This window comes from Artemia franciscana, unplaced genomic scaffold, assembly GCF_032884065.1.
Source record: "Artemia franciscana unplaced genomic scaffold, ASM3288406v1 PGA_scaffold_75, whole genome shotgun sequence".
NCBI classification, from domain to species: Eukaryota; Metazoa; Arthropoda; class Branchiopoda; order Anostraca; family Artemiidae; genus Artemia; species Artemia franciscana.
The window spans coordinates 698,234-708,700 of record NW_027062711.1 but is presented as its reverse complement, the minus strand read 5'-3'; the positions used below and the strand labels follow the sequence as shown (position 1 = coordinate 708,700).

General features: G+C 31.2%; 1 protein-coding gene across 1 annotated transcript; it reads left to right on the top strand.

Annotated features, from left to right (window-relative positions):
* The first annotated feature begins 267 nt into the window (after window positions 1-267).
* On the top strand, window positions 268-9,093 carry LOC136042215 (uncharacterized). Its single transcript, XM_065727152.1, has 2 exons — window positions 268-405; window positions 8,668-9,093. The coding sequence occupies exons 1-2, from the start codon at window positions 397-399 to the stop codon at window positions 9,040-9,042; spliced, it is 384 nt and encodes a 127-aa protein (XP_065583224.1). The 5' UTR covers window positions 268-396; the 3' UTR covers window positions 9,043-9,093.
* Window positions 9,094-10,467: the final 1,374 nt, after the last annotated feature.

Here is a 10,467-nt window from a genome sequence, read left to right as displayed (position 1 = left end):
ACAAATTTTAGGCTTTTTGTCCCTAATGTCTTCTTAAAAAAAACTTTCCCAGATTTTATTTAGATTTTAGTTTGTCAAATTTTTATTTTCTACAGACAAGGCTCACTTTTTACCAAATATGGCCATTTATTACCACAAACCGGTTGGTCCATTTGTCAGAGTTTAAAGTCAAGCTTATACTGTATTTCTAGGAACTTTTTTTTTCTTTTTTAATCATTGCATAATAAAAGTCATTGATCTTACTACGTTGTTTTCAAACTTCATTATTAGAAACTAATGGTGAAAAGCTTTTGGCTTTGTTTGTGATTTTTACATCTATATAAAGTAGAATTTTTCCAGAATCTTTCAGTCGAGTTTTGTCCTCTGATATCCTCAAATATAAGAAATAAGCTCAAAATGAACTATGTAAGTGTTTAGAACAGTCATTTTTAATTCCTCTATTAAATTGGGACGCAACTTCATACAATATTGCAACTACCCCCATATTATTATGGCACATCTAGCCTCTTAATTTGTTTTTAAAACTGTTTCTTACTTAGAATACCACTGAATAATTCAATAAAATATACAAAATAACTCACTAAAATTTTTTGATCATCCCTTCAGTTGAGTTCTAATCTTTGAAGTGTAAAAATGTAAATAAAAAACATCAAAGTCTTTATTTTAACTACTTAGAGTAGTCATTTGTTCATATGAAATTGTTCATAATGTTCTCATTAAATCACGATGAAAATTTATACAATACTGCGAGGCATTCAATTTATTTTGTTTTACACGTAATTATAGTTAACATCAGGAGCGTAATTTGCTATGGGACAGCATGGTAGGGACAACTACCCCTCCCAGATCTAGGCCCCGCCATAACATCCAGTCCCCTTCCTATTTCTATTTCTAACTATTTCTATTTCTAAACTATTTCTTACTTAGAATACCACTGAATAATTAAATAAAATATACAAAATAACTCACTAAAAATTTTTGATCATCCCTTCAGTTGGGTTCTAATCTTTGAAATGTAAAAATATAAATAAAAACATCAAAATCTTTATTTTAACTGCTTACACCTATCATTTGTATGAAATCAATAACAAAATTTATGTAATGCTGCGAGGCATTCAATTTATTTATTTTAGACGTAGCTTATAGTTAATATAATGTATCAAAATTATTTAGGGAATATTGTGAAGCCTTTAAGAATCTGTCAGCAGAGCTTTCTGATATGTTCAAGCACAAGCGATAAGCATAAAATGAAAGGTTAACTCAGTTATTTCTATGAATACCACATAAAATATTTCTGAATAATCTATTAAAATAGATGAATAATTAATTAAAAATTATAAAAAAAAATTTTGCATCTTAACATCTAGCCTCTTAATTTGTTTCTAAAACTATTTCTTGAATGAATAATTCATTAGAATATATAGAATAATTAATTTAAATTTCTGAACATTTTTCTGTCGAGTTCTATTTTGCGATGTGAAAATATAAGCAATAACCTAAAATACACTCTCTTTTAAATGTTTGGAGCAGTCATTTTTAATCTTAATATGGAATTAGGATAAAAATTATAAGATATTGCGAGACATTCAATTTAATTTAATTTACACGTATTTTATAGTTAATGAAATTCATTAAAAATATTTAATGTATATTGGGAAGTCCATAAGGGTCTGTCAGTAGAGCGTTTTGAAATATTCAAATGTAATCAACAACCACAAAATGAAAGTTTAACAACAGTAATTTTTCAAATATACCACAGAACAATTCATTAAAATGTATAAATGATCAATGACAGTTTTTTAACATTCTTTCAGTCACTTAATCCTAGAATCTTAACATCTAGCCTCTTAATTTGTGTTTAAAGCTATTTCTTACTTAGGATGCCACGGAAAACTAGAAATATAGAAATTAATAACTGAAATTTATTAACATTTCTTCAGTTGTTCTACTCTTTGAGATGAGAGAATATAAACGAAAATCTCAAAATCTTTATTTATACTGGTTATTAATACTCTTAATAATCCTTTTTAATACTTATTAATACGCTTATTAATCCTTTTTAATGCTCTTATGAAATGAAGACGAAAATTTATTTAATACTGCAAGACATTAAATTTATTTTGTTTTACACGTAATTTAAAGTTAACATTAGGGGCTTAATTTGCTATGGGACAGCAGGGTAGGAAAAGCTACCCCTCCCAGATCTATGCCCCCCCAAGACCCCAACCCCCTGCTCTCAGCTAATATTAAGTTTCCAAAAAACATCTTCAAAACTTAGATAAGTCTGCATAATTTAAGCATACACAGAAACCATTTAGTTTCCTTTAAAATATTTTCAAACAATTCGTGGTAAAGAACTGTAGTAAGGAGCGACCCGGCTCAATAGTAACCGAAAACCTAAAAAATAGCATTTTGATACCAATAGTTACATCAAAAAAATCGCATTTTAATGCTGATTTTAAATATATAACTATCATTAAAATTAGTCTTACCTATCAAAAGTAACGAGCTTCAGAAAATTTGCCTCATTTTAGAAAAAAGGGGAAAACACCCCCTAAAAGTCATACAATCTTAACGAATCACACCATCAGATTCAGCATATCAGAGAACCATATTGTAGAAGTTTCAAGCTCCTATCTACAAAATGTGGAATTTCGCATTTTTTGTCAGAAGGCAAATCACAGATGCGTGTTTATTTGTTTTTTTTTTTGCTTGTTAGTTTTTCCCAGGGGTGATCTTATCGACCCAGTAGTCCTAGAATGTCTTGAGAGGGCTCATTCTAATGGAAGTTAAAAGTTCTAGTGCCCTTTTTAAGTGACCAAAAATTGGAGGGCACCTAGGCCCCCTCCCAAGCTTATTTTTGCCCAGAGTACCGGATTAAAAATCTGAGATAGCCATCTTATTCACCATAGTCGAAAACCCTAATGACTATGTCTTTGGGGACGACTTACTCCCTCGCAGTCCCCGCGATAGGGGTTGCAAGTTACAAACTTTGATCTGTGTTTACATATAGTAATGGTTACTGGGAGTGTACGGACGTTTTCAGGGGGATTTTTTTGGTTTGTGAGGGAGAGTTGAGGAGGGAGGGGGTTACGTGGGAGGATCTTTCCATGGAAAAATTTATCATGGGGGAAGAGACTTTAAATGAAGGGGGCGCAAGATTTTTTAGCATTATTTAAAAAAAAACGATGAAAAAATAAATACGAAAAGTTTTTTTCCACTGAAAGTGAGGAGCAGCATTAAAACGTAAAACGAGTAGAAATATTGAGTATATGAGGGGTTTACTACTCTTAATACCTCACTCTTTACGCTAAAGTATTTTAAGTAATTTCAGCTATTTATTATACGGCCTTTGTGATTCAAGGGTCATTCTTAAAGAATTTGGTCAGAAATTTAAGCTTTAGCGTAAAGAGCGAGGTATCGACAAGGGGTGAACTCCCTCATATACGCAATAAAAATATACGAGTATAGAAGTTCGTTACGTAGGTTAATTCGTAAATTACGTATATGTTTTACTAATGAAAACGTTCGTAAAAAAAATAAAAGCTCTAGTTGCCTTTTTAAGTAATCAAAAAATTGGAGGGCAACTAGGCTTCCTCTCTCTCTCTCTCCTTTCTTCTCAAAATATTAGAAATATGAGAAAGCCATTGAGCAAAAAAAAAAATTTATATGCAAATTTCGTTTTAATTATTTACGTGCGGAGAGCCAAGATTAAAACATGTATTAAATTAAAAAACGTCCAGAAACTAAATAGAAAAAAAAGTTTTTTTTTTTAAATGAAAGTAAGAGGCGACATTAAAAATTAAAACGAACAAAAATTACACCTTATATGAAAGGGGCTTTTTCTCCTCAACGCCCCGCTTTTTACGCTAAAGTTTTTTACTGTTTTAAGAAGTAGAGTTGAGAGAAAGAGAAAGAATTATTTACGTGCGAAGATTAAAACATGTATTAAATTAAAAAACGTCCAGAAACTAAATAGAAAAAAAAGGTTTTTTTATAAATGAAAGTAAGGAGCGACATTAAAACTTAAAACGAACAGAAATTACGCCTTAGATGAAAGGGGCTTTTCCTCCTCAATGCCCCACTCTTTACGCTAAAGTTTTTTACTGTTTTAAGAAGTAGAGTTGAGAGAAAGAGTTAAACTTTAGCGTAAAGAGCGAGGCCTTGAGGAGGAAAAGCCCCTTTAATATACGGAGTAATTTCTGTTCGTTTTAAGTTTTAATGTCGCTCCTTTCTTTCATTTAAAAATACTTGTTTTTTTTATTTAATTACTTTTCTGGAGCTATATGGCTCATTTTTCAGTTTTCACTTTCACTTGATTTAGGAAAAGTATTCTAAAATAAATTTTCACTTAAAATAATACTCTTAGCAGAAAAATTTACAGGATTTACTTTCGTAGGGGGGGGGGGGTTGGGGGGAGGAGGAACCAAGATTTTTTTTTATATTTATTTTGTTACATTTTTAAGAGTCAGACCCTCTGAACATAACCTTAACTCTTTGTTACTTAAGATTGTTTTAGAATTTTTCTAGGACTTCTAATTAAAACTTTGCTCTCTAAAATAATAAATACACATAAAATACATCAAAAAGCTCAAAATAAAATTGCACATACTTTATGTAATCATTTTAATATCAAATAATTAATTGAGATGCATATACAATGACAAATTAACAAATAAAATAACAAATTGACAAATTCACTAATGCCAGCTATTTAGATGAATTTTGTATTGTAAAATAGATTTTCACTTAAAATAATACTCTTAGAAGAATAATTTACAGTATTTTTTTCGTAGGGGGGGGGGGGGGGTAAAAAATTTGGGGAGGAGGAACCAAGATCTTTTTCTTATTTTGTTACATTTTTACGAGTCACAGACCCTCTGAATACAACCTTAACTCTTAGTTACTTAAGATTGTTTTAGAGTTTTTCTAGACTTTTAATTTAAAATTTGCTCTCTAAAATAATAAAATACATATAAAATACATCAAAAAGCTCAAAATAAAATTGCATATGCTTTAAGTAGTCATTTTAATATCAAATAATTGATTGAGATGCATATATAATGACAAATTAACAAATAAAATAACAAATTCACAAATTCACTAATGCCAGCTTTTTAGATGAATCTGTATTGTAAAATAAATTTTCACTTAGGATAATACTCGTAGCAGAATCGTATCCAAGATATATTTTCGTATGGGGGAGTAAACAAAAATTTTGATGGGGTTTACAAAAATATTAAATAAGTGCAATAACACTAGCAATTTAATTTTTTGGTTTTTAAGTATTTTCTTGTTTGAAATAATACTCCGAAGTTTCTTTAAAAATTATCAAAAATTTTAAAAATTATCAGAAAATTTTCAGTTCATCAGTAGAGTTTTGCTCGCTCAAATACTAAAATATGAACCAAAATATGAATACATACAACAATCATCTATATTCCTTACATAAAATAGAGATGCTAATTTATATGATGATACAAACTGCTTAAAATACTTTGAAGTGTTAAAATAATTCTTCTCAAAATATTACTTAATAGATGCTTAAGATAATTTCTTAAGTCTATGACATTTTTTTTTGTTTCTTGAAATTTGTTTCCTGAAATTTTCGATTAAAAAAAATATATTCATTATTTGAACAAAAAAAAATATTATTGTGTAAACTGAATCGAGACAAAAAAAAACGAAAAAAAAAACAAAAAAAATACACTAAAATTAGCTGCTTGATATTTTTATTCTTTTATTAGATAAATTGGATTAAGTTTGGAATAGACTAATACATAGGGAGGGGGTATTTAGATTCATCACCGTCATCAATCTGCCAGATTTCACAGTTTTGATAACAATTTTCCATAGGGGCAATCTTAGTTTGCCCCTTTTCCAATATATTATCGCCTTTGAGTAGATTTGTGTGTGTAGACCAGATTTGAAGTGAATAATGTGAATCATGAATTCAAATATTTTCCCCCCGAAACAGAATCTTAAAATTGCAAAAATTGCAAGAATTTATTTCCGTTTTCGATTTTTCTTCCTAAATTTGATCAGTTTTTAGTACTATATTTCTTCGAGGCAAAAGAAAAATATGTCAAATTCCACCACGTTTTTTCAGTGGCATATCTCTTCAAAGCAATGAAAAATATGCCTAGTTCTACAAAAAAAAAAAAAAAAAAAAAAAAACCGATTACAAATTGAAGTTAGAAGACCTTGACTAAGACTTTTTCATAATTTGACTAAACTACATTCTCCAAAACTAATCTGCCAAAAAAAATGAAATTCCTCTTTTTCTTATAAAATAAATGAATAACAAAAATTACGAGGGACATAAGAACTTGAAATAAGCAGAAAATATTTCACATATGAGGAAGCTGTCCCTTCCTTAACCACCAGCTCTTTACATTAAAGTTCAAATTTTCATCGCAAATACTTAAGCACGACTGCTCGAACAGAAGGGTCGTTTAATTGCAGTAAAAAGTCATTTTGTTCTGTATGCGCTATAAAACTTTAGCACCGGGCCCTTGGCAGAAGTGGCAAACTTTATTTAATAGTAAGCAAAATTCTCCGAATGGAGTTGTGATAATAATTTATAAATGAGATGAGTTCACTTTTTTTTTATTCCTTGTCAGTATATGTAACTCATATTAATTTAAGTTCGTCACGATCTGTTTCGTTGTTTGCTTTAAGTGACTTGACCACATAAAACAGGTACTTGAATTTAGAGAGCAAAGATTAATCCTTTGGTTTTAATCAGACACATTGTGGAGGTTTTTTCTTTTAGTTTTTAGTAAGCTTATTCAACAAAGTTCTTTATACATCCAAAACCTGAAATATATTTTCTGTATCAAGTCGTACATTTGTTTCTAATTCCTACAAATTGGTGCTTATTACTGTAGCTAAAATTATATATTACGAACTGTAAGTAAAGAGCGATGCAGCTCAATAGTAACCGAAACTAAAAGAAACAGAGTCTTGATAATAGTAGACACATTAAAAGAATATAATTTTGATGCTTATTCAAAATATTTAAAGTTCTTGAATTTTAACGTTATTCATTAAAATCTACGAGCCTGAGAAAAATTTGCCGATTTTTTGAAAAAGTGGGAAAACACCCCAAAGAAATCAAGTGATCTTAACAAGAATCGCACAATGAGCTTTAGGATACAAGAGAACCTTGCTGTAGAGGTTTCAAGCTCCTATATGCAAAAATGTGGAATTTTGAATTTTTTTTTGCCAGAAGCAAGATCACGGACGTGTGTTTATTTTAATTTTTTTTTTCCCAGTGGTGATTTTATCGAGCCAGTGATCCTAGGAAATTGAGAGAGGGTTCATTGGATCGGAGATCAAAAAGTTCTAGTTCCTATTTTGAGACCAAACATATTGGAGGGTTGGAGAGAGGTTAACCCCCCTTCCACACCCCCTTTTTTTACCCAAAATTGTCTGATCAAAATCTTGAGATAGATCTTGATAATCTTGAGAAACAATGTCATATACTGTCTGGATTAAATGGCGAAACACGTTTATACAATATCGTTAGCCTCTTCCTTACAAGAAATATTACATGAAATTTTACACGAAACAAAAATGATACAAAAAAGGAAATATTAACTACAAATGACAGATTAATTATGATTAGAGATTTGAATTCAAGGTAACCGACTGAATTATAAATCAAACTTTCTGGCTGTTTCTACAAAAAAAAAATAAATAAATTAGGCAGCTAAAACCTATTTGAATCACTATGCAAATTCGTTGAAACGCTGGAATGGGATTGAAAATAGAAATGAGTTTCTTTGTGCATTTAAAGCCATTGTTTGATTTCTTTTTCAAGATAAAATATATTTGAAAATAATTGTGTTATTTTTCAGTCACTGCTTACCTTGTAATTTTTTACCATTTAATTATGCTTAGCAAATCTTGATAATTTCTTGGAAACGCTAGGATGGGTTTGAAACTAGAAGTGAGTTTCTTTTTGTATTTAAAGCCATTGTTGAAAGTAAAACAGTTCAAAATAGGGATGAAACCTTTTTATTGACAGTGAATAGATATAAAATTATTTAACTGAATATTTCGAACACATATACAGTGTTCATCATCAGCAGTAAAACAAGCAAAAATAGCAAACAAGTAAAACAGCAGTTAAGTTTTACTGCTGATGATGAACACTGTATATGTGTTCGAAATATCCAGTTAAATTTTATATCTGTTCACTGTCAATAAAAAGGTTTCATCCCTATTTTGAACTGTTTTACTTTCGCCATGGAAAGGCAGTGTGATCTTCGAAGTTATCAAAGCCACTGTTTCATTTTCTTTTTCAAGATATAATATATTTGATGAAATTTTGCTATTCTTCAATTTGTGTTATTTTCACCATTTAATTATGCTTAGTAAATTTTGATATTGATTTTGGTCATTGTAGCGGATTGATGAGCGCAATTTTAAGATAAATAGGCACAAAGGTGAAGATTACCCACAGTTTGAATAAAAGAAATACAGATCAGTTGTCTAAAATAACGATCGTTTGCCTGAATAAATGAAAAAAAAAGAAATTAAAACAAAGGCTTTAAAATCTATCAAGTCTGAACTTCTGTAAAAATGAATTTCAAAACCACTTTCTTTTGAAAAGACTATATTCAAACTATGAATTTTTCAACTTTCTGTATGCTTTTTTAGATTTTCCTTGTTTTACTTGGTGTCACCACAGCATTACCACAAGGGATACCTATAGAACAATCAGCAGATGCATTGCCAAACATTGAAGCATTCCCTAAGATATCTAGTACCCTTGAACCACAACTTAATGGTTTCGATGATGATTTTGTTACGAAACGTCCATGGAATCCTTTTAGTAGCTCCAAACTAAGAAGAGAAGCTTCTGATGTGGAAAGTCCACTTGGTGAAGATTTGAAGAGTGCAGAAACTGGTCACTATAGATACTATCCCTACCGGTATTATGGCTACGGGACCTACTATCCTTACTACCGATATGGCTATCCTTACTATAGATATGCACCTTATGGTCACTATTATGGAGGCTATTGGGGCTGATCTTGAAGTATATTTTGATGTTTATCTTTGATTAAAATTTTTATTTAATAATCTGTTCTTGCATTACCCATTTATTCACACTTGCTAAGGACAAATCATGAGTAAGATTTTTGGTTAGAACAAAAAGCTAGATTGTTGAGTCTACTCCTTCATATGGGCCTTCCCTAGGCCATTCAGTACGACCCTGGGTGTTGCATAGAAGAATGCCTTACAGATATGTAGGGTATATCCATGGAAGGCACAGACCAAGAGGGAGTCTCATCTTTGGGAGCCCATAATAGAAACAGGGGCACCCACTCCTGGGAGGGGGGGGGGGGCTATAAATACAGCCAAGAGAAGAAGAACACCCCTCGAATATGCATTCAGAAGGGCCCGTGAGCATGTGGATACATCTTGTGCGCTACAAAGTTTCATTTAGTAATGGGTTAAATTGTAGGGTGATACAGAACATCTCCATCAAAGAATCCTCTATAGGAAGTGAACTGTGGCAAGACGTAAGATCATGATCTGTGGCTACTGGAAATGGCTGCCTAAATTCTGTCGAAATAATCTTAAGACGGGGGACCGTCTTTCCAACTATTTTTCAAACTGAGACCCCTTGTGGTAATTTTAGTGATTAACGAATAATTCTCTGGGCCTGGTAAGTTTTGGTGGGCATTTATGAGGTGAAAGAACTCCTTCTAGGTATTTTATCTACCATGCTTTGCTTCCCAATAATAGTATAATATTAGTGTGCATCAGCCGGAAGTAATTGTCTATGGGATAGGCTTGAGATTGTCTATGGAAGACTTAAATTTTTGTGTATACAAGAGCATGGTCAAGTGCTAAAAACCTAAGTGTAACAAATATGGGGCCATGATTGTGCAACTGGAGGTCTCAGGTATTTCTTGCTGTCCGATTCTAAGCCAGCTTAAGAGCTCCGTTGTAGGCCTTAGAAAATGTTTTAGTCCCCGTCCCACACTAGTTCAGTAACTGAAGCTTTTCCTGAGGCCAAAATAATTTCGATGAATAAAAGAATATGAAATTTGCAACTTGGAATGTTACAACACTAAAAAAATAACTTTCATGTCAAAATTTCAGTGAACAAATTTTTGATGCTTAAAACTGGACTTACAAGGACTTGCAGAAACTCATATCAAAGCGGTAAAACAATAAAATAATGCGTTATAAAGTTATTCACTCAGGCAGCACGAATGGGGTACACATACAAAGAGTAGGTCTCATGATAAGTAAGGAAACTGCCAATAACAATAATAATAAATTTTTAGTGCCCATCATTTTGTACAAAACCACACAACTGATGGAGTAGAAAAAACCAAACACAATGAAAATAAATTTGAAACTTCACCAACGACAAGCCTATGGAAATACATTCAGAAATGTAGAAATAAAATTTTACCGCTTTAGAAACGACTCAATCCTTCT